Here is a 25,214-nt window from a genome sequence, read left to right as displayed (position 1 = left end):
TGAGCTACAAAATTTTAAAGTTTGCACTTGCTGTCCAGTGAACAGCCTGCAAGCCACATAGTCACTTCAGGGGACACTAAATCTTACCTAGTAGGACCTACTGTCTCCCATTCAATGTCAGCTACTGTGTAGATACCCCTTTAGTGACTTCACTTCTACCTCAGTTCCCGACCTTGAGTATGCACATGTACACTGGAGCGTTCTACTAATGAGAGGAAGCTCATGAAGAGGAACACTTTGATCAGAGGAGTCCATATTTATGCCACAGACTTCTTCTGTGGGCTAGTTGAAATATATCGGTTTTGATTTTCTGTAATTGTAAAAATTGAAAGCACTTGAAAAAACGGACAGCAGAAAATAATCTGCAAATGTAGTTGAACTGATACTCCTCCCAGTCCCCTGGCAATGAAGTCAGAAAACAAAACAGATAACCAGGTACGATGTTGCTATTCAGGAAAACCTTAAGGAGATCTCTCTGAAGTTTGTTAAGGAGGGTTTGCTTAGTCTATAGGTAATATAAATTTGCATCATATAGATATCTTTTTGCAATAACATCTAATACCTCTCTGCTTTACTCGGGAAAGGTCAGAGACAAAACTAGTTAAAAATTGGATTATTTTAGAGCTGGTGAGAAATGGAGAGTTATCTAGCATTTTTTTCATGCTAAAATAATGATTTTGCAGCATAGATCTGCAAAGTTGATGATTCGAAGATTTATTTTCCTTTAAAAAAGTTGGTATTTGAATATGTAAAAAGAGGGTTTTGTCAAATTTCTACATATTTATTTCATGTTGAAAGCCTGAGTTTCTTTGGACATATTTCCTTACATAATACTTTGGTGGGGAAAAAGCTACCAGTAAAACTTTTAAAAGATTATGTTACCTAAAATATTTAGAGATTTTAGTAACACATGAATCAAGTTTAAAATGTAGATTTTTTTTTTTTCATTTGATTGATTCTACCTGGTCACAGCCTGATGTTGCAAAGCAAAATAAAGGTATCTGTGATGGCACTTCAGGTTAACCAGAGCTTTAGGGTAGATCTACCTAAACATTTTTCTATAGCAAGTTTCCCCCAAAAACCAACAGGCTTTTAAATTCAAATAAGCCTAGTATTATTATAATTTAGGCTAAAATATTTCTCTTCTAGAAAGAGAAAATGCAAACACGCTAGGTTTTAAAAAAAACTAATAAATAATAAAAATAAATACAGCAGGTTTTATAATCAACTCTGCTGCTGTCAGCATCATCTTGCAGGCAGATCCTTGGTTCCAGCCTGTGTTTCAATAAGCTCAGAGGTTTTTGAATGGCAGCAAATCCTACACAGTCTCCTCAGGTTCCTAGCACTTTCTTTTCCTAACATCTGGAGCGTTATTTGGCTGCTCCTTCTTGCAGCTGCTCTGCAGGAGGGACAGACTCCCATCTCGCTATTCTGGCTCCCTAGACTGCCATATGCTGAAATCTCCTCAGGTTCAGTGTTTCCTCAAAGAAAGCAGCAATTTTCCTCTCCCTCTGAGAAATCCACTAATCCAGTTTTCTTAAAGAATATAACACAGTTTTAGATGTAGAGGAACAAAGACATTACGAAAATAAATAAATGTTTTTACCACAGAACATACTGTGATTTATTATGTTGCTACCTGGTATTAGAAGGTTTCTCTCTGTGACGGAACCTCTACACCAGTGCTATCTTGCAATCAATAGTTCTGCAGTTCTCTTTTGCAATGCGTATTGGATCTGGGTTCCCATCCCCTGCTTTGGGGTTTGCTTGKTTTTTTTGTCTTTTTAATCTCGTGTCTACTACTTGGCTTTAGAAATTACTAGATGTTTCTGTCCTAAGAAATTCCTTCTATCATCTGTGAGCATGGAGTTATAAACTGTGTTTTCAAGCTCTCAAATTACCAAATTTTAATATTTCACCACTTATATTTTCAGTAGTAACACCAGGTTCAGTCAACAAAACCAGATATAACTCATTTCTTGCTCCCAGTTTAAGACTAGATCATGATTCTTGATTGCATCTAATGAAGAGAAAATAGATAAATACCAGTGTAATATACCTACATTTCAAAGTCTGCACACAGATTTATTTTCTCTATGTAGAAATTTATCAAAATTTGCTATTCTGACATTGTTTTGCCAGAATAAGTACATCCATATGGAGTTTATACCAAAATAAATATTCTGGAGTACTTATTTCACTCAATTCTCAAGAATGGACAAGTTGTTGCTTCTAGACAAGGATCTAGAAACATCTGTGAGATTCATTTCTCTGCAGAAATTTTTTATCCCTGCCTCTCACAGCACAGGATTTTGTAACCTTAATTAAAAAAAATGCATTGAGGGGCTTTATTTCATGTTTCAGTTTAAAAAAGACAGGTATCGGTGTGAAAGTTCACATAACCTTCTTGGCATTGATGTATAAACACATTAATATTTATTTCCCTTAAGTGAGCTGAATGACTAAAAATGAGGGACTGATTGGGTGTGGTGTGAAGCAGTGACGATAGGTTCAAACACTGTAAGGGACTTACTGCACTTACCTTCAGGCATCTGCATCTGGACTAATCATCTTAAATTTCTTTTGCAGTCATTGAAGAGCAATAGGTATTTTTAAGGTGGAAATCACTGGACCTATTTTAAGTGTCTGCTTTTCATATGGGATGACTTATAAACTACTAGCTTGGAACATCACAGCAACTAGTTGTGTGCCTTAATATTTCTGTGATGTTTTGGGGATAGCAGCCTAGGATGTAAAGGCCATGAAGGACCTCATCAGCTTGCTGTTCTTCAAGTGACAGCCCATTCAGACTGCATTGTTGATTATCCATTTGTACGAGACTTGATCTTTTCTCTACTGGTTAAGGGTATGCCTGTAAGTAGTTTCCTGTACAATAGTGTATAAAATCAGGTCACTGCAATCCAAGCTCAATTGCTTTGTATATTTTTTGCTGCTTAGCTTGGATAATCAGATGTTCTGCGCAAACAGCACCATTATGAAATAAAGGAGCCATCTAACATTCAAACAAAATTTTGGGGGACACTACTTTGTCCTGAAGTTTTGTCTAGGATCTGAGATGTTTCCTATCTCTCCTTCTTAGCCTGGGATTCTGAAATGTTGTCCAGTCCTGGACAACACCTGCAACTTGAAAGTGTACTGCCATATGTCAAAATACATTACCTCATGCTTGGGGCATGTTTTCTGTCACATTATCTGACAAAGGGACATGCCCCTCACATGTAGTGTTTTATTTAGAGATAAAATTTGGCCATCATCAATGTCTACAAATACCTTCAGGGAGGGCGTCAAGAGGATGGGGCCAGACTCTTTTCCATGGTGCCAAGTGATAGGACAAGAGACCACAGGCACAAACTGAAACACAGGAAGTTCCACTAGAATATAAGGAAAAAAATTCTTTGAGAGTGACAGAGCACTGGAGCAGGTTGCCCAGAGAGGCTGCAGAGTCTTCTTCTCTGGAGATATTCAAAACCTGCCTGGGCGTGATCCTGTGCAACTTGCTCTGGATGACCCTGCTTGAGCAAGGGGGTTGGACTAGATGATCTCCAGAGGTCCTTTCCAACATCAACCATTCTGTGATTCTGTGGTCATAGTGCAGCTAGCTATAGTTTTGCTGTTTCAAAATTTTCATCATGGTTTAGGTATTTTTATCTTAAATTGTCTTCATTTTTTTTCTCTCAATACAGACATCTTTTGTATGATATGTAATAGTAAAATCTAAGACATCATTTCTCTTCCATCACTGCAGCATTTTTTACAGTCTGACTTTACAATGTAAATATTAAGAAATCTCACTTCAACCACAGTTGTTTCGTCCTTCAGGTTTGCTACAGCTCTCTTCGGCTTGATCACAAAAACGTCCTTTTAGGATAGATTTCAAGTTCTGCTAACTGTTTCACTCAACTGGGCTCTCATTCCACCACCATGTCTTGGCCATATGACAGCAGGCACCAGTGTGACACCTTGTGCTAGAGAGGTCTACTGTTAAATACGCCTATAGACAGGTTTGACTCCCTAGGCAAACAGCCTCTATTAAAAGTTCATCCTAGATGGTATCTAGAAGTCCGAGTGGTGGCAAGACCCAGTTAATGGGTCTAGAGGGGAAAATTCTTTAGGACTTTTCTTCTCCAGGTGATAACAGATGCATCACTTCAAGCATGGTCCACACTCATAATGATAACTAATTATGACAGGCATTGATCATCTGGAGCAATATAATTACCAAACTAATCTGTTAGAGGTCAGAGAAGTGCTTAAAAGAAAGCAGAATATTAAAATTAACATGTCATTTCACTCTCATTTCTGGGGTATATGAAAGTAACAAAGTCATATAGAGACTGATTTCCTCTGAAAGACAAAAGCAGAACTGTCAGTCATTCAGCATTTGAATAGTCTGAACATTTTTCTTGAAGGTTTGACATGTGCTACTTCACTGGATTATGAATGGGAGATTCAGACCAGAATTGTAGAGGAAGTACTTTAGACTTGAGGATTTCCCAGAATTGCTAAAAAGTATGAGAAATTCTGAGCCCAGGCTGATTGGTTCCAAATCAGTTCCTGGGTTCATACTAGGCAGACTGCCTGCCTGCCTGACTGCTATGAGTTTTAATTTAAGAGTTGTCTGTCTTCTTTTCTTAAGAAGCCTGAAAGTTTTTTTCACTTCTGTGTCATGCCAGCCTTGCAAAAAAATGAATGATGAGTCAAATACAACTTTTTGCTTTGGGACAGAATCTCTAACTTTGAGTAGAAGCTACAGTAACTGACCTGAATACCTGGTTAGGTAGTATATACATACTTTTAAAGTGGATCCTGAAATCATATCTTGAAATAAGATCCAGAGATTACTTTATTAATAGCTGAGAGCTTTAAACACCAAATGTTTGTACATAGCCATCAAAAAGTTCATTTTTAAGATGTATGTTTTGTAGTTGACAAGATACATGCATGAAAAATTTGATGTTTCACCATGAGAAACCGAGCCTGCTGTGCAATGCAGAGGTATTGCTTCAATAAACTGTTAAAGTTTTCAAATAATCCTAAAAATAACACAGCTGGAAGATGTTTTGATACTTTCTATAGTGCAAGAGAGCTGACTTATTTTTAAAAATAGTTTCTAAAGTATTTACCTTTGCCTTTATCTTAGATTTAACACCCAGCAACAAATTAAATTTTGCTCTAACATACAATGCTGTGCCAAGTATTCCAAGTTTAAGATCTATGAAGTAAATAGTTCCTTTTGTAGATTTCACTATTTCCCTCTCTTGAATCTTTATAATAATAATAAGATGCTTGTGGGATTTACAAGATGTTAATAGGCAGAGGCTACTTTGAACTCATGCAGGGGGGGGCTATCTTGCCTCTTTTTCAGCTGTATTTTACAAAGGTTCACCTGGACTATTTTTATACACATTTCTTGTATAAATTTTATCTGAAGAAAAATAATGTATTGAAATACTCTGTTTGAATTTCATAGAACGCTAGTTTTATGTAAATATTGAATTTAACAGTGATTTTTACTACAGTTTTGTGCATTGAAAAAGAAGTTTTATTAGTTACAGTAAAGTAAGTGTAGTTTAATGGTCTTTTACTGTTTTAGTAATAAACTAAGTTGAGTTTTCAATAATTATCTGTAATACATATTAGTAAATGGGATTTTTGTTCTGTTCTTTCAAACCTGCTTCACTCTTCTTTAGCGCATTAAATCTGGCAGAGATGGCAGCGCACGTAGCCGCAGAGAAGGAAGTGCTGCTGGTGGTAAGTACTTATTTAATACCTCTGCGTAAGTGTCAGACTTGTCAGAATTGTAAAGAAAATAGTTTTTCTTAAAGTGTTTGTAAAACCCTCTTTAGTTGTACTTTCTAAAATACATGCAAATACACATTGAGTAATATGCAAGTACTTTACAAATTTTGTTTCATATTTTTCTGTTCTCTCATTGCGATATGAAAGCTCAACCAGTAGAGTAGCATATATTCAGTCTAAGAACTTGTGCTTTATATACAGATCTCAGGGTATTCCTCAAGCTAAATTGCAATTTTCGATATTGTAGACTAAACACATGTCACATTAACTTTGGATGAATAATATTAACCAAGGAATCACTTATGGTAAAGAAATAGAACGTGTAAGTTCATTGTATCTTTATTTAACATAAAGAGAATTTTGCACCCACCATCCAGTCTTTTAAGTTAGATGTTTCTTGCAAGTTCAAGAGGTCATTCTGTGAAACCAATCCAGTAATAAGAAGTCTCCCATGCTATCTTTCACCTCCTTCTTCCCCTTCTCTCAGTATAGCAGAATTGAAATACTGGAAGCTTCCATAGGGAAAACTCACTCTGTGAAGACTAAGCCTCCTTGCTCCTATAGATTCAAAATGCTGAGTTTCACAAAGGTAGAACTGTAGCAATGGATCTCTGGAAACTGGCCTGCTTAGCCTTTTCTGCATTAGGCACTCTGCAAGTTGCAGAGCTAACAATTTTTCTTTCCCATTTTTAAGTCCATGAAATGTTAGTATGGTTAAACCTAACTGTTCTCCTTTGCCATTCTAAGGAAACTACCAGACTTCAGGCTACTTTGGCCAGCTGGAAAAAAAATGCATTTTGATCCAAATAGGAAATAGTTTCTCTGCATTCTGCTTTTGTTTTATCTTTTATCAGTGGGTCGCATAAAAGATATCTGCTAGAACTTCTTGCCTCTCTTCCCTTCCTTTTGCACAGAAATAGTTTATGGATTTTTTTCTTAATTGGTATCTTTATTGCTCCACCTACCTAGCAGATGTTTACTACATTGATCCAATTCTGTAGGGTCTAGAAGAGTCATAAAAATGTAATCTTAAAATAATTTTAGAATGCTTTTACATTTATAAAGACTGATATTCTAGATTCTTTAAGGGTTAAGAGTCAGTGCTGGATTCTTAAGAGGAAGCTCTTTCCTTTTTTAGCTCCGTAGTTTCACCAAAGAAGCTTTTAAATCATCTTTCGATATGTAGAAAAACCACTGTTTGCGTAGAATTGAATTTTACCTGTTCTGGGCCTCAGGCCAAAATAATTCTGGGGGTGAAATTCCTTATTTTGGAAACAGAGGAATGGAAATATTTCTGGGCCTTCCTTTAGAACATAAGCCCTACAATCAGACAGCCAACAAGAAGTGCCAGCAAAGCAGCAGTGTGAGACAGCATGAGAACCTCTTTTCTAAAAAGCAGTTGAAGTGGATCTCCACTTTGGCTAAGAAAGAGCATCATTGTAGCAGGCAAGGGTATTTACAGCTGTGCAAAACATTGCATCAGGCATCTATGCAAATAGCACAAGGACTCTCTCTTCTTACAGCTATATTTTGTCATTATACCCACCCTTGTTAGTGAAAAGGGGCAATGTGATGCAGACAGGGGACATGGAGGTATAGTTGGTAGCTTAGCAAGTGAGGATATAAATAATGACCAAGCTGGAAAGGTATTAAGGCAACATGAATCCCTCAAGCTACCAGTTTGTCAATACTTCTTTTAAGTACAGAAATACCTGTGGAAAGTTTAAAAAACAAACAGAAAACCGTTTGAACTCATCAGGAACTTTGACCACAAACTCTATTAATTTAAAGGCACTACTTTTTTGCCTTGCATAATCAGAGTAAAAAGAGAAAATGCTGACACTTAGGATAATAACATAAAAAGTAGGAGAGGATAAGCAAGGTCAGAATTGTCATAGAATTTGTCCTATCATTATTCTCGGACTGTTGCTCTAGATACTACATAAAATTCATGAAAGAATGGAAACAAAATAGAGCTTGGGAACCAATCTGTGTAAAAGCGTATCTGAGAAATCTCAGTTACACAAATTCAGTGCTCAAAGATCCAAGTTTTCTGGAAATTGCTCAACAAATAAGCAGAGGTACAAAGGAGGTCCTGTATTGAGCCTGAAGTTATTTCTGCTGGGATTCCTAATTAAAAGTTGTGGTTCTTATAATTTTCAGAAGCCAAAGGCATTGCACATTTATAACCAGTAATGTTTGCTCTGGGGAACCTTATCAGTGATGAAGCTAGCATACTCAAGACAACAGACATAAGGACTATATTGTAGTTTGTCTCCCGCCCTTTTACTGATAGTGACTAAGAGAAACCTGAAGTCCTAACATTAATTTGTCCTGGGTTTAGCATTGTTCACCTGGGTCATGTGTCTGTATTTTAAAGTGTAAGAAATTCTTGTACAGAGCCTGTGTGAAGACATATGTGAAATCTAAACACAGGTTATTTTACTTCAGCATCTTAGTACACTTTTGATATATTAATTGCTTCAAAATAGAAAAAATAAACTACTTATATAAATTTTAAGATTCATCTCTTCTAATGGCATTACCAAGACCAAAAAGGATAATTTTCCTATATTAGAGATCCTTACTGAACCCAAGGAAGCAGGGAATCCTCCTTAGTTTATGATCTACTAGCTAAATGAAGTATGTCTTCCAAATTTGTTAGGTATAATATATGTTTTATTTCATTTTCTCTTACCAGCTCAGTGTCTTTTTACTGCCTCAGAGTCCTCATACTTATTTACATTACCTTATCTTCCTAACAAATAGAATCAGTAAGGTTGGAAGGGACCACTGGAGATCATCTAGTACAACCTCCCTGCTCAAGCAGGGTCATCTAGAGCATGTTAGACAGGGTTGCATCCAGGCAGGCCTTGAAGAGCTCCAGAGAAGGAGACTCCACAACCTCTCTGGGCAACCTGTGCCAGTGCTCTGTCACGCTCACAATGAAGAAATTCCCCCTCACGGTCAGGCAGAACTTCCTGTGCTTCAGTTTCTGCCCATTGCCTCTTGTCCTGTCACATGGGACAACTGAAAAGAGTTTGTCCTCGTCCCCTTGACACTCTCCCTTCAGGTACTTGTACGCATTGATAAGATCCCCCCTCAATCTTCTTTTCTGCAGGCCCAGCTCTCACAGCCGTTCCTCGTAGGGCAGATGCTCCAGCCCTCTGATCATCTTTGTAGCCCTATGCTGGACTCTCTCCAGTAGCTTCATGTCTCTCTTGTAGTGGGGAGACCAGAACTGGACACAGTACTCAAGATAAGGCCTCCCCAGGGCTGAGTAGAGGGGCATGATCACCTCCCTCCACCTGCTGGCAACACTTCCCAATGCACCCCAGGAGACCATTGGCCTTATTCGCCACAAGGGCACACTGCTGGCTCATGATCAACTTCTCGTCCACCAGCACTCCCAGGTCCTTCTCTGCAGAGCTGCTCTCCAGCAGGTCAGCCCCCAGCTTGTACTGGTGCCTAGGGTTATTTTTCCCTAGGTGCAGGACTCTGCACTTGCCCTTGTTGAACCCCAGGAGGTTCCTCTCTGCCCAGCTCTCCAGCCTGTCCAGGTCTCTCTGAAGGGCAGCACAGCCCTCTGGTGTAACAGACACTCCTCCCCATTTTGTATCATTAACAAACTTGCTGAGGAGGCACTCTGTCCCCTCATCCAGGTCGTTGATGAAGAAGTCGAACAGGATGGGACCCAAGACTGCACCCTGAGGGAYGCCACTAGCCACAGGCCTCCAACTAGACTCCACGCTACTGATGACAACCCTCTGAGCTCTGCCTTTCAGACAGTTCTCAATCCACCTCCCTGTCCACTCGTCTAACCCACACTTCCTGAGCTTGCTCAGGAGAATGTGATGGGAGACAGTGTCAAAAGCCTTGCTGAAGTCAAGGCAGACAATGTCTACTGCTCTCCCCTCATCTACTCAGCCAGTCATTCCATCATAGAGGGCTATCAGATTCATTGAGCATGATTTCCCSTTGGTGAATCCATGCTGGCTACCCCTGATCACGTTCTTTTCCTCCATATGCCTGGAGATGACATCCAGAATGAGCTGTTCCATCACCTTTCCGGGGATGAAGGTGAGGCTGACTGGCTTATAGTTGCCTGGGTCCTGCTTCTTGCCCTTCTTGAAGACTGGAGTGATATTGGCTTTCTTCCAGTCCTCAGGCACCTCTCCAGTCCTCCATAACTTTTCAAAGATGATGGAGAGCGGCCTGGCAACAACATCCGCTATCTCCCTCGGTACCCGTGGGTGCATCCCATCCGGGCCTATGGATTTGTGGATGTCAAGCTTGCCCAGAAGGTCTCTAATCCTTTCCTCCTCAACCAAAGGAAAGTCTTCCCTTCTCCAGACTTTCTCCTTCACATCCACGTTCCAGGATTCCTGAGGGCTGCCCTTAGCAGTGAAGACTGAAGCAAAGAAGGCATTCAGTAATTCTGCCTTCTCTGTATCACTTGTCACCAAGGCTCCCGCCCCACTCAGTAATGGGCCCACACTTTTCACAGTCCTCCTCTTGCTACTGATGTATTTGAAGAAGCCCTTCCTGTTGTCCTTAATGTCCCTTGCCAGACTCAATTCCAACTGGGCCTTAGCCTTCCTCGCCACATCTCTACATACTCTGACTGCATTCCTCCCATTCTCCCAGGTAGCCTGTTCCCCTCTTCCACGTTCCGTGTATCTTCTTCTTCTGCCTGAATTTGGCTGAGAGCTCCTTGCTCACCCATGCAGGTCTCCTGCCCCTTTTGCTGCACTTCTTACTCATAGGGATGCACCGCTCTTGAGCTTGGAGGAAGTGATGTTTGAATACTAGCCAGCTCTCCTGGACCCCCCTTTCCTTTTAGGGCCCTAACCCATGAGATTCCACCAAGTAGGTCTCTGAAGAGCCCGAAGTCCGCTCTCCTGAAGTCCAGGGTTGCAATCCTGCTTATTGCCTTACTTCTTTCCTGCCGGATCCTGAACTCCACCATCTCGTGGTCACTGCAGCCAAGGCTGCCCCCAGCCTTCACATCTGTAACCAGTCCCTCTCTGTTGGTTAGAAGATCCAGCAGGACACCCTTCCTCATAGGCTCCTCCACCATTTGTGACAAGAAGTTATCATCAATGCACTGCAGGAGCCTCCTGGACTGTTTGTGCCTTGCTGTGTTGTCCCTCCAGCAGATGTCAGGGTGATTGAAGTCCCCCATGAGAACTAGGGCCTGTGATCTTGAGGCTACCTCCAGCTGTCTATAGAAGGCCTCATCGACTTCCTCTTCCTGGTCAGGTGGCCTGCAGTAGACACCCACAACAGTGTCCCCCATGCTAGCCTACCCTTTGATCTTTACCCATAAGCTCTCGACTGCTTTTTTTCTCTCGACATCTTTTTTCAAATATTTTTGTCGTTATGTAGTTATTTGTGGTAAGAGTATTAATAGTTCAGGCTTCTTTGTTTTAGGAAATATTATATTACTAAGAATTTCTTTTAAAGAGAAAGCTAATAGGAAAGAAAACTAAATCAGCAGGGTTTGTACTTAATAGGTTACCTACTACTTTTCCAATATAAAATAAAACAGAACGTGCATGAGACATACTAAAGCATAAGTGAAAGAATATGATTAGCGTATGCACAGGTGGTAGAGAGAATGAAGAAAGGAGACCAGGAAAACTGATATCTGTATGAGCATCAATGAAGGACTGCCCTTGTACTATAAGGAGGATAAGCATTAAATCTAAAATGCCCACCTGAAATGGAACACATTTGTTCACTGTTATTATAAATAGTAAAAGTTCCTCATGAGCATCAGATTTGGGGTTTTCAATCTTTTTGATTCATATTGGAAGCATATGACACTGTTACACTCCCTTACATTTTTTTCCCCACTTTAAAAAGGGGAAAAAAATACACAAAGGTAAGTAACAGCACATCTGAGTTTACGCAATTCTCAAAGATTTCTTTTTCAATAATCTCTCTCAGTTTCATATTCACTTTTTATGTTCTGCAGAGATGTAATATTAACGTCTAGAACTTGGAAATTAGGATATTCTGATTTTTACTATCAAAAGAGATTTTTTTTTACTGTTCAAGAGCAGAAAGCCCTTCATAGATATGGCAGAGTATGACCTTAAGGAATACATTACCATAACAGTGTTTACTTGATCTCTACATGTTTATCCCGCTCTCTGAAAGGGGAATTTTGTGCTGGATGAGAGGCTTCCTGTAGGCTCAGACAGGAGCCCAAAGAAGCAGTGCAGAATTTGAAAGATAAAAGATTGAACATTTTTCATTCTCCCTGTTACCTAAGCCTATCCCAATGAATATGGAAAGGACATTGTGTGAGAAGACTTTAGGTATCTTTTCCCTTTTTCATTTCAACTGCAATGATGCCAGGGGAGAAATGAGTTTGTCAATTCATATTCAAACACCCTTTAGAGCCTCTAAGAATCTCTTCCTGTGATATGTGATTACATATGGATGTTAGAGCTCTAAAGGCAATAAGCATCCCAAATATTCCGCACTGTACTCAAGGTAAGAGATTTTCCTGTTGCCCTGCAGCAAGTACTTCACGATCATTTATGTTCTTTTGAGTTTCAGGTTTTGTCTACCTGTTTGTGCTTCATTAATTCCAAATCCTTGTAAGATGGTTCCATTGGTTATGAATACAAGAACAAGGGGTGGTTATTCTTGGTTTTAGCTAACAGAATATATGAGTGAAAAAACATCTTAATCTGTTTTCTGCATCTGAACTCACCTAAGGAATTGGCTTAACTGACACATGGAAACAATTTTCATTCAGCAGAATTTTTCAAAGCAAAATGAACTGCTGTGGAGTTAAAAATTGCATCGTCTTCCCATTCTTTTTCCCAGTTTTACTATAATATTCTGCCTGTTACACTGAACTTGCTGGGTTTTAGTCGAACCAAACCAAAGGCCTCTCTTCTCCAAAGATGGTGCCTTCATCCCAAACACAAAAGATGCAAAAAGCTGCATTTAAGCAAGTCTGGATTTGGTGAAGCATCTGAAGTCTTAAGCATTAGACTACTATGTACTTTATTACTTAAAGATTTTGCAGAGAAGGTAGATTACCAAATAACCTCACCTTTGATATCTTTTTCTGCTGATCAAAATGGTACTTAAAATTACAATTTGTATGCTTTAATGATCTTTGGGGAATTTCTCATGGAGTGGTCTCATCACTGTAATTGCAATGTTGGTTTCGTGCAGGAGTTGAAGTAACATGCACATAGGTGTCTTGCACAGAAACATTTACAAAAATTTAGAATTCTTTTTAGCTAGATATAACACTGCTTCAAATAGGATTATTCCAAAATAGGACTACCTGTGTAGTATGTTGTTTTATTCATTATTTTACAGTTCTAGGTTAAATCCATTATTTCTGGGGATTTCCTATTGTATGTGGAGGAATTGGTTCAAAAAATTTTTTTTTTTGCTTTTTATGGAGGTTGCGAAAATTATACATATAATACAGTAATTTAAATAATATCTCCTAAATATAAAACTACAGGAGTGACTTTTAAATGAATGAGAGGAAGGAATGCACTGCAACAGATATCAGCATGCAGCATATATTATGTCTTTATGTGCATAGCTTCCAGCTGATGCTACTRTACACGGACTGAGAGGGGGTGATAATATCCGCATTATAATCCAGGTCTCAAATATACAAATATCTCTATCTTACAGAGTAAATATATTTCTACATGAGATTTTAAAAACATATTAACTCATTCTACTTAATCAGTTGGTGTGGCTTTTTCAACTAAAAACTGGAGCCATCTTCCTGCAGTTAGTTTCTGCGAGTGTATCTGCATTATCCACACAAAGTGGGTACACAAGGACTGGCCTCCACACAGACTATAGTAAAGACATACAAAAGTACTTTTTAAATGAAAGCACAATAAATAAGGAGTATTTATTAATTACAGTGAAGGTTTTCTTGGATACAGAGAACCAATGTAGTTCAGCACTGATCTTTATTTAAAAACGTTAATTGACTAGAGGCATGTGTTTGTACAGTTATTAGGGTAATGTAGAATTAGAGGTATGCTAATCTGTAGTCCTTTGATTGCAAGAGTAATCAGACATGTTAACAAAGCTGTACTATTAGTAGAGAAAAATCTACAAAAAAAGTATCCAGTTTTTATTGTTATCCTTTGTGTCAATGTCATCTTAGGTTTTTTCCTGTATACATGCCTTTTGTCATGATAAATATTATAACATGTATGCAGATTTTTCTTACATCTAATTTCTTTTGATTTTTCTCTTTGTATGCGTGCTCTCTTTCTTCCTCCCTCTGTAGCTGTCTTTTCTCCTGAAAATAAATATACTCATTTCTCTTAAATGTTGTTAAATGGAGGTAGGTATAAATTACTTTTCAACAAAATGGTCTCTTTTATTTTAATTTACATCCTTCTTTTTTCTCCTTTTAACTATAAAAAGAGAGACAATCAGTAGTACTTTCATGAAAGTTGRTTTCATTCCCACAATACAAAAGCTGGGATGCATATAAAATCTTTTTTCTGGTTGTTTGGGTTGGGCAGCAGGAGGGGAGAGAATTGCTGAGTAGAAACTGTAAAGCCCACCTCTCAAAAGCATGCACATTTGCGATAGAGTGTTATAAAAGCAAATCCCTTTTCTATTCAGCATAGGATAACAAAGTCCTGAAGGCTACATTTCAAGCCTGTATTCCAAAAGTTTGGCCAATTAAAGTAAATATATTGAAGAAAACATATACATGATTTATCTGCAAACAGAATTACAAAGAGTAAGATTTAAAGATGAGATTTAAACTTCTAGTGGATCATGTTATAAAACTGCTGGTCAGCAGAGTTGTTAATAGCTACCATATTGGCAGCCAAATCCCGTATCCCGTGCTCAGTCAAATGATTCACTGAAAGAGAATAGAGGGACAGCTTCAAGGAAGGCATGAAATATGCCTCTACCCCAAATAACTGGGACACTGCCTGTGAGGTAGGAGCTGTGAGTTTGAACACCCTCAGGTAAAGAAAGGCATTGAAGCCCAACCTCCCATTTCCTAAGCTGGTGTCTGACATCTATCTACATGTGAGGTAGGTGGTGCCAACCACCTCTTACTCTCTGCCAGCTGTACTTTCAAAGAAAGATGCTCTCCTTTCGTTTTATTAGGTAGTGTCTGAGCACAATACAAACCATGCAGACTTCATGCAGTTTCATGTGATAGCTTTAGATTAACCGTGGGCTGCTACCAAAAGAGATGTTAAACTTCTCTCCACTTCTTGCTGCTTGTTGCTTTTCCATCCGTTGCTCTACGTGTGTTGATCATGCAAGGGTAGGGTGAGTTTCATTACCTTGCTGATCCACTGGAAAAAAAGTACACTTTTGTTGTGTTAGTTTTTGAATGTACCAGCGAGCTGTTGCCACTTGACAGTGGGAAAAGGAAGTGAGAGTGCAGGAGCAGAAACATCTGACAAGGGCATGGTGTTCCCCTCTGGCAGGATAGAGACTAGATTGATAGAATCAGAATAAGTGAATGGTGGAATGCCTTGCTCGATCTGTTATTAAATATGAAGAGTAACCTCCCCTACATCCCAAACACATGCCTCCGTGACTCATCATTGGAGGCTAAGACCTTACTGTTGGAAAACACTGTACATGCTTGCTCTACTTTTGATTCGCTTCTCTAGGCATCATGCTTTTCACTTTTACAGATAAGATGCCAGTTTAGATGCCCTTCATTCTAACCCAGCAAGGCATCCATATGTTCTTACTACTTAAGTGTAGGAGGACACTGCACCCTTAGACACTCTTCCTAGTTTTTCCAGGGTGCTTTTAGACAAGGTGGCAGTGCTAATCGAATAACTTGCTGCTCCTGAAGGGAACAGTCACTCTCCCCTGAACATTTACTTTCTTCCCCACTCCTGGCCACATGTTCTTGCTGCTTCCCTTGTGCTATTTGTAGCATTAATCTAACCCTTTGATGAGCTGATTTAGTTCATTAAAAGGAAAGAAAACTAATATGTTTGGGCAACTGAACCAAGCCTAAAAAGCTACATTTGTGGGAACAGCTACTTTTGTTCACCTTGTGACTGCACTTATGATTCCTCTGTATTGGTTCATAAACTAGAAGGGGAGTTGAGACCCAAAGTTGCATACAGAACATCCTGCAGGGATCTTGCTGCTCAGGGTGGTGCCATTCTGGGCATCTGCAGAATCAGAGCAGTAGGTACTTAGGGAACTTTGAAACTGTGCAGGAAGGCAGTTGCTGAGGTTTGGACACTTTGAGGGTTACACATCCACTGGAATTGAAAGTGAGAAGGGCAGGAAATTTGGGTTTACAATTTCAGATTTACTGCTTCATTCTCTTCTTGGATGTAGCCCTAAAAAAAGAGAAAGGGTCTTAGGGTGTCCAGGAAAGCTTCTGTTTTAAATTGTTTGATTTAGGGCAATAAGATATAGGGATAGCTTGTAGGTATGCTTATCCCAGCCATTTCAGTTGGTCTATTGTCCTCATTTTTCTTTTTTAGTTAACACCAGCTCCTTCTGCTTCCTCTGGTAATGTCACTAAAACCTATGTGTTTTTGTCCTTCACAATTAAAACTCTTTGTGCCATCTTCATTATCTTTTATCCTTGCTACACCAAATTTGCTTTTCTGGAATCAACCAATTATACCTATGCAGGTGACTAGTTTAGTCTACTCTTGTGATTTCTGCTACATCGTTCCTTTCTTCACATCTCTTCACCACTTCTTCCTACTTTCTTATCATATTGTAAATTACTTGTTTTCCCTTTCACAAGGCCCTGTGCCTACTCCTGTCTACTCTTTCTCTCCCTGTAAGCCATCTTGTATTCCCCTCTGACTGTCATCAACATGTTTTTATCCATATCATCTTTGAAGCTCAATACTCACCTCTTGTTGCATGGGCCCGCGTCCAAAGCCCATGGAAATCAAGAGGAGGCCCTTTTGTGATTTCGCTGCACTTCAGCTGAAGCTTCCTGATCAAACACATTGATTCATTTGAGTTTCAAATCCTTCTGTAAATGTTCACTTCTTCCACAGAACTTTTCAGTGAGAATTGACTAGAGGTAGATGTATGTCAAAATAGATTTCTGTAGCTATGAAGTTTCAACCATAGCCTGTATCTAGTAAACATACTAACGTTTGGCATTCATGATCGTATATACCAGAACTTTTTCAGAGCAGGGACACTGACTTCCATTACAGGGCTGAGTAAAATGCAGTCAGCAATGGTATTTATAGGAAAATAAAGGTTTGTCGTCTTTATGGAAGAATACATTTGTAAAAATAGTAACAATATTTATAAACAGAACATCTGTAGTAAATAAAACAATAGAAATGTGTTGCCAAGTCCAATGTTTGTAATTAATGCTTGCTGAATTAAACCATTTTTCTTCCTCACAGATGGAGGACTTTTAATAACAGCACTGTTTCATGTTGTAAATGAGCATGTCTGTATTTGGCTGCATGGCCTATCCTGCCTTGTCAATATACCAAGCCAAACATGAAAAGTTTTCTCCTAGGAGAAAAAAAAAATCAGTGTAGCAGACAAGATTGAAAACTTGCCATTAATGTGAAAAAGAGATTCAGAGGTTAATAGAATATTTAAAGTGTCTGGAATACTGCTCTGGCAAGAGAATGTTAATCTGATGTTGTCTGGGCACGAGGCAGCCCTTGGAGCCGACACATTCCTTGGGGCCCTACTGCAAACTGAGCTGCCAGCACAATGTTTACTGCAAGATGCAGGGCCAGGATGGTCTGTATACATGAACTGTGCCTGCCTGCCATGCAGAGAGCACATGCCAAATATACTCATCTAATCAAAAGCAAAGCTAGTGTTGTATTTAACCTTGACAGAATTCAACAGGTGGATCATACTAATATACTAGCATGCTAATATACTCAAACACAGACATGAAATGTCCATATGCGTTGTAACAGCATTTATATTTATTCACGTTTATTTTAACTCTAAATGTGACTGTTTGTAATTTATGAGAAATTAAAAAGTCAGCATTTGAAACAGAAATATTTTAATGCAAAATGTTTACCCCAAGGTAAAACAGTCTGTTTAAAAAACTTAGACACACGCACGCACACACAGTGTCCATTGTGTTTTAACAACCACAGTTACAACTGAGTACTGCATCAATCATGAAAAGATCATTTCACCTAAATCCTATTTCACAGATAGTGGCTGAATTTATGTTGCTGTTCTTGTTTCATGATTTCACAGAACATGACAGCACATTACTTGGCTTTTCAACGTTTTTTTTCCCCTCCAGATAGTGGTGGCAACAAAGGAGAAAGACTGAGCGCCAAATTAAGAGCTTTGCCTGGAACAAGTGAACCCTATGAAAGCAGCAGCAGTAAAGAAATAGGCAAGTGGGCAGCTTATACCTTCTTACTTTCCTGGCTCTCAAAGAGAGGGGAATCAGAAAAATAAGCTCTTGAAAAACACATATAGTTGGACAACCAGGAAAGGATTTTTCCTGTGAAATAAATACAAGGAATGGCTTTGGCTTTCCTATTCATAGCCTGTGGTAAAGCAAGTATTAGGAGAGGTGGACCATGTAAAAATATGTATGTGCTCTGCATCCTTTGGTCATTTCTTGTGTTTTTACAGTCGTAAGTTCTTCACTAAAGTGGAGTTTTCAAAGGAGTGCAAGGGATTTAAAAACCCTAAATCCCTGTGGAATGTGTTACTTCCTAGAATGCTCTTCCTTAACCAACTCATCAGTCTTCCTGTTCCATGTACACTTCTGAAATCTCATTCTCCAAAGTTTAATGACTGTAATAAAATAAAGGTGAATTTATAAAAGAAGCTTCTGTCAGTAGCACTCAGGTACTACTGCTGTCATGCCCCACCTTACATTGCAAATGTGGGATCTTGTTCACCTTCAGTGCTCTTAATTCTCTTTTCAGTGTGCATTTTGATAGAGTTCTGGGATGGTAGTAAATGTCCTAAATCCCTGTGTAATAACTCTTCTAGAGAATCAGAATCTTTTATTCATTCTGTAAGATACCTTATAGATGAGTCATATTAAAAGCATTCTTGAGTTTAATTGTATCTGTTTGAAACAGCTAAAATTGCTTGTAGGTAACTTTCAGATGTATGTGTTTAAACCATAGATGCCTCTTACATAGATCCACTTGGTCCACAAGCAGAAAGACCAAAGACTGCAGCAAGAAAAAGAACTGAGGAAGATGAATTTGCTGATGAAGAGCTAGGAGAGGATTTGCTTCCAGAATAATGTACAGTCTACTCTGATTTCTTTTTTCTTTTAAAAGTTTTAGCAGAAAAATATCCAGCCATGATAATTTGTAGTGGCTTTTGATAAAATATTTGTGAAATATTTCTGATTTATGGTACTATATATTAAAACTATGGATTTAGAGTAACAGTGTATTTTATAATTGATATATACAATAATAAAGATGGAGTTGTTTTACTTGTGCATAAAAACTGCACAAGTCACTCAAACTCATTCGAAGTTATATCACATGTATAAAGCTTTTGTTTTCAGACATATATACAATAGTAGTCTAAAATTTCACCATTCAACGTGAAATACTTTGAAGCAGTGTTATAAGGTTGGAAGTTCAGCCTTCACCTGGGGCCTGAATTTACTTAAGGCATATGAATTGATTTCCTCCTCTACCCCTGCCTGTAAATGTTGGCTCTGACCTTGGTCATTTTGAAGGCCACAGTTCAGCAAAGCACTTACAGTGACACTGAAGAAAGCATCTTAATTTTAGGCCATGCTTACATGCTTAGCTGAACCATGGCCTTTCACAGATCGCACAAATGGCAGCATCTAATTAGAATAATTCAAGCAGTCTCTTGGCAAGCCTTTAGGTATTTTCTGCAATTACAAAAACAATATTTTTTTTAATACCAAATGGTCAGAGTAGGTGGGATTTTAGTTTAGCTTGTTCAGAATTGCTAATTAGACGTCAGCTTTTGAATCTTACTAAAGCTGTGGATTGTGGCAACAACTAGAAACAGAGGTAGCTTTCTGGAGCCTAGATTGAATATGTATAAAAATATTAGTTAGAAAAATCATCATTTTGCTTATGAACTGAACAAATGTGACCTGAAGTCATTGAGACATGTTAAACAGGAATGTGAGGTTCCTGATTTATATCACTTTTTCAGAGAAAGAAGTATTAGTCAGCCATTCAATATTTCCTATTAAATACTTGTAAAAGTAGTAGACTGGAGTGGCATCAACTGGCTTTTAAAAYATTTGTGTAAGTTTGGTTTCATGGTTAGATGTTAATATTACAGTTTGAAATACAAGGATTCAGTCTCTTAAAATTTCTAGTGTACACTCTGACTTGGTGTTCAAGCTATTTCCCAACTAGTTACACTCTTTGGAAAGTTCTCTCCATGTCTTCATGAAATGTTCTTGTTAGGTTTTAAAAATATTTGCCCAGTCTCATAAGATGTCTCTGCAATTGGTCTGAAATACTTCTTTGATGGTGCTGCTATAGGAACATAGCCCTGTGGGTTTTATGGTGCAGTTGTCCAGTTAATGAACTGCTTTATACGTAATGTGTTTCCCATGGTACAGTGCTATACACATGCAGCTTTTCAGCCAAGTGCAGCGCTCGGTCTCAGGATTGCAACAGCTTGCACTTGGTGGTATAAGCAGAGCACACTGTGTGCTTTATGGCATATCCTGAGGAGCTACCACAGGAAAAAAAAAAACATAGCTCTAGGGCTTTATCCTTTCAGCATGAAGAAAAAGAAGGGCATAAGAAAGAAGTGGATGCCACCTATCTTATTTCTGCAAGTCTTTCCTGTGCTGCAGGCCAATTTTTCTCTTAGCTGCAGGACGGAGAAGGGAAAAAGACCTTGTGTTCTGCTGCACATGGGGGCAGAGAGGGAAAGAATGGATGGTTTAGTTTGTTAAAAGAACTTGTATATCACTTGTATACACAATATAAATATATATTTATATTGTATATAAATGCTCCTATGCTAAGCCAGAGCAGTCTTGGCTTTTGACTCTGTTCAACTAAGCTGAGGAAACCTTTCATGTCTTTTAGAATGAAAAATAGAGAAACGTGGGGTCCTGTTGTCCCCGATGAGCTCCCAGTTTCACTGCACTCTTCTACTTTTCCCACTCCTCTTGATAGTAGTCCAAGATAGTAAACCCCTGTCAACACAGAGACAGTCAGTCTACTGTTATCATCTAAATGTAACTGGTAGCATCAAGCTATTATTATCATATTAAAGCTCTTCACTGATCCTGCACTATAAAAATTCTTGGTCAGGATGCTCTGATATTTATCAGTAAGTACTGAGTTAACTTTCATTTTAATTCATCACTAGCTTCTTGAATTAACTCCCTGGCTGTAGTCACTTGCTTCGTGGCGCCTTGTCTCCTATATATTTGTTCCTGATGGCCTGTATCATATTTTCACTACTGGGGGGGGGGGGAATAAGAAAGAAAAAAAGTCCATGTTACAGTTGTATTTTCTTGAGCAGAGCAGTAGCAGAGACCTGCATCAGGCACTAACTCAGGCAGCTTACAGAGAAACTTAAATTGCTTTTTGCTTAGTTTAAAAAAATGTATTTTCAGTGTGTAGAGACTCCTTAATTTCTTATATGACTTTCTGCTCTACCAAAATATAATTACAAGTCCTGAAAATCATTACAACAAAACTTTGGTGAAAACTCAGTTCTTGCTTTGATTTAGATAACATTAGATGGATTTTAAGGAGGAATGAATTACAAAGTTTTGATCCCTCTAAAAATAAGATTGATGTTACATTGTTTCTGGCAGTGTTTTCGCACTTCCCTTGTTATGCCACTGACAAACTTCATCTTACAAGATACATAAATGATTATATCACATGTAGCTTCTTTGACGATTCTTCCCTTTTATACCACCCCAACTTTGTTCTAACTAAAAGAGTACATGGAGTTGGAAAGGAATTAGACTGGAAATGGGCCCACATGGGAGCAATTAGGGTGATAAAAGGTAAGCTGAAAGCAGGCCAAGTGGAAAGTTAATAATAGTTACCATTTATGTAGCTTTTTATGAGTGGATACTCAAAAGCTCTCTGAGGCAACCTACTTTTGCTCCTATTAACATAACTCAGAGTTTTAAAAAATGCATGTGTTCTTCTCTTAGAGACCTGTATAAATCAGAGTCTCAGTGCTTTTCCTACTGAATACAGCAAAAGTTATGAGTATGCAACACCTCTGAGAACCTGGCCAAAAACAAGTTAATTGCCAAAGGGCAAGTAGTAAATGCAGTTATCCCATTGTGACTAAAGATAAGGGACTCGTCTTCCAACCAACTTAGATATTGCAACATTAGGCATCTTCTCAGTCCAGATTTGACATGTAACCTTCAAAGCAAAAGCAAGGGCTGCTAAGAAAGGCCTGACTTCATCTCTTTCCAAATTCATCGTAGCAACTTGAATGTGCTCACCAACAGTCTTGCTGAGTGCTCCGATTGCTTTTGCAGGGAAAAACAGCAACTGTTTTATTACCTGCAACTGCCCCGTCTGCATACGCCATTCTGCCTCTCCACCCCTGCAGTGGCAACATTTGAGCCTGCTGCAACAGGGACTGACAAGTGTAGGGAAAGCTTTCTTGGGGGGACAGGACCACGCAAGCTGTAGGTGGCCTCAGCACTGCAGCGTCAGCACTGTAGGGTGACTAAGCAAAGGCAGTTTGTTTTTCCCAAAAGGATGCATTAGGAACTCAACTGGCAAACGGGATTGTTTATCAAAGATTATTGGGTCTATTTGTCAAGCCAGCGTTAGTAGTTAAACTTATTTTGACAGTCTGCACTTTGAAATACAACAAAACTATTTCTAGTATCATCAATAGTTTCTGCAAACCTGGACTTACATCATCAGACACTGAGAAAAGTGTTCACAGTGCACCTAAAGCCACAGCAGCTTGCTGCCCTGCTCTTTGGAAGGAATGATACACAATGACAATACTTACTCCTTTCTTAGTAGTGCAGAATAACGCATGCAATGCGGATACCCTGATGGATCTGAGCTAAAACCAGTGAATTCAACAGGTTGTAGATCACCTCCATACGAAAAGAGTCTGTGAGGAACAAGTGCAAATAAAACACACATTTTACTATAACTTTCCAAAAAGACTCTAGAATTGAAAAAATAAGTAATGTGATAGATCTTCATCTTCCTGCAAAAAATTCCACTGGCTGGAAAGTTTCCATTTAATGTAATTGGAGTTGTAGTTTGGAAAAGTTAGGGGACCAGACGTTTATTAAATAGAAATAGTCCTCAGGGATATAATTTAGATCCAATTTTGAATGTTCCCACAGTATGATAGATTCAGGGGTTTGCTGCTCCTTCTGTAGGAGAACTTCCACGTGGAGCTCAGAGCTCAGTCTGGTTTTGAGGTGTTTGGCTTCAAAATGCTAGTCCTGCTTTGTAGTGTCTTACAGTTTTTTCCCAGTCATTTGCAATTCTGAACTCATTAGCTAAGATCTCTCCATGCCCATGTGTACAAGTTTTTAACACTGAATTCTGCAGAAACATGACCTTTTAATTATGATCTGAGAGATCAGAAAATAAATATGGATCAGACCAAAAGCAAACTGCTGTGCAAGAAACAAACATTGAATCTTTCTAGGTTCTACAAGTCTTATGGGCTCAACTCCCAGATTGTATCATCCAAATAACGAATGAATCCTGAGCTCAACATAGCCTGGATGAAAAGGGTTACACAAACCTGGATCTAACATCTAGAGCCAAACAAATCTGGATCTGACATCTAGATCCAGATGAATATTTGACTGGCTCTGACTGCTTACACGCACAGCACTAGTCCAGCTGCTTCTACTGCGCATAATAATTCTGCAATATCAGCACTGCGAAGACAAGAAAAGTGGAATGAGGGAGAAAAACATTTCTGCTAGGGCCTCTGAAGCATATGGGAGATACCTAGGTACTGATGCAGCCCAGCCCAAAAGCTCCAGGAAAATATATCTGATTTGTATTCTGCCAGCTTTGAATCCTGACTGCCTAAGTCACGCAACCTGGGTGTAGGAAGAGCGTACTAAGCCCTTGCTGCAAACACGTGCGGCAGTACTAAAGGCAGAAAAGCAAACCAGAGGTGCTCCCTGGAGCCCTGCCAAGTTAGAAGTGGAAGCCCTAAATCCTAACATCTATAGAGCATGGTGCCAGTCGCTCCAAAGTCACTGAAAAGCTCTGGATTAACTTCTGGATCGCCCTCCTCGGCAGCACGTACACATCCAGCATTGGTGTCGCCGCGGTTGTGCTGCTTGCAGCTGTAAACCCCCCCAGTTTGATCATCAGCCTGGGCACCTTCCCTCCCGCGCGACCCAAACCGTCGTGGCCCTGCCCGGGTTTCGTGCCGGCTCAGTTCGAGAACCGAGAGGGGGTCGAGGGCTCCCCCGCTGCCCGCCGGAGCCGGGCCCCGTGGCCGGGAGCCGGGGGCAGGTGGCAGGGCCCGGCCCGGCCCTCCCCGCGGCGGGCGCCGGCAGAGGCGAGCGAGCGGCGCCGAGCGCTCGCCTCCTCCGTGAGCGCCTAAAATGTTCCTGGCACGCGAGGCCAGGGGAGATGCAGGGAGGCGCGGGGCACTTTTCCAACAGCTCCTCCGCCGGCAGAGCCAGTGGCACGGCGCGGCGTCCAGCCCGCCGCTCTCCTCGGCCGCGGCCGCCGGCGCCATGCAGCGAGGCAGGGTAAGGGCTGCGGGGCCGGGGGTCGGCGGCCGGGAGGGCGGCGGGGGGACGCGGCCGGCCCCCACCCCGCTGACGGCGGCGCTGTTGCAGGTGCGGGCGGTGCTGGCGGCGCTGCTGTGCGCCGCGCTGCTGCCGCCCCGCTCGGACGCCGCCAAGGCGCCCAAGCGCCCGGCGCGGACCCGGACCTGCGGCGAGCGGCCCGAGGAGCTGCTGGAGCAGCTGTACGGGCGGCTGACGGCGGGCATGCTCAGCGCCTTCCACCACACCCTGCAGCCGGAGCCGCCGGGCCGCCAGCACAACGCCAGCTGCCCCGCGGGGGGCCGCCCGGCGCCCGACAGGAGGTTCCGGCTCCCCGTCAACCTGCGCAGCGCCTCGCCCTGGGCCTACAGGTGACCGCGGGCCGCGCGCGGCGGGGGGAAGGGGCCGCCCGCGGGGCCGGCAGCGGCCGTGGCCGGTGGGGGCCGCCCAGGGACCGCGGCTGGTGGGGACGGCGGCCGTTGGGGGTCACGTGGGCAGAGCGGCCGTTGGGAACCGCGGCCGTCGGGGACCTCCCAGGGTCCGCGGCCGTTGGGAACCGCGGCCGTTGCGGACCTCCCAGGGTCCGCGGCCGTTGGGGGTCACGTGGGCAGTGCTGCCATTGGGGACCTCCCAGGGTCCGCGGCCGTTGGGGACCGTGGCCGTTGGGGACCGTGGCCGT

At 40.7% G+C, this 25,214-nt stretch overlaps 2 protein-coding genes across 4 annotated transcripts in view; both read left to right on the top strand.

Moving 5' to 3' along the window:
- Window positions 1-19,214, top strand: part of IFT88 (intraflagellar transport 88) — a 58,654-nt gene extending 39,440 nt beyond the window's left edge. For 2 of the 3 annotated variants that reach the window (XM_085321785.1, XM_085321784.1), the window contains 3 exons: window positions 5,712-5,772; window positions 18,098-18,193; window positions 18,945-19,214. In XM_085321785.1, coding sequence (XP_085177911.1) covers window positions 5,712-5,772; window positions 18,098-18,193; window positions 18,945-19,066 — 279 coding nt within the window. In that variant the 3' untranslated portion in view covers window positions 19,067-19,214. The remainder of the gene's footprint in view (window positions 1-5,711; window positions 5,773-18,097; window positions 18,194-18,944) is intronic. The other variant, XM_085321783.1, reaches the window with a different exon arrangement.
- Window positions 19,215-24,502: 5,288 nt separating this feature from the next.
- IL17D (interleukin 17D) overlaps window positions 24,503-25,214 on the top strand; it is a 12,561-nt gene continuing 11,849 nt past the window's right edge. Inside the window, exons 1-2 of the mRNA XM_085321787.1 lie at window positions 24,503-24,517; window positions 24,608-24,906. Of these exons, the coding sequence (XP_085177913.1) occupies window positions 24,503-24,517; window positions 24,608-24,906 (314 nt within the window). The remainder of the gene's footprint in view (window positions 24,518-24,607; window positions 24,907-25,214) is intronic.

This window comes from Rhea americana, unplaced genomic scaffold, assembly GCF_003343005.1.
Source record: "Rhea americana isolate MKP2758 unplaced genomic scaffold, rheAme1 scaffold_71, whole genome shotgun sequence".
NCBI lineage: Eukaryota > Metazoa > Chordata > Aves > Rheiformes > Rheidae > Rhea > Rhea americana.
This window is presented reverse-complemented; position numbering and strand designations above follow the sequence as displayed.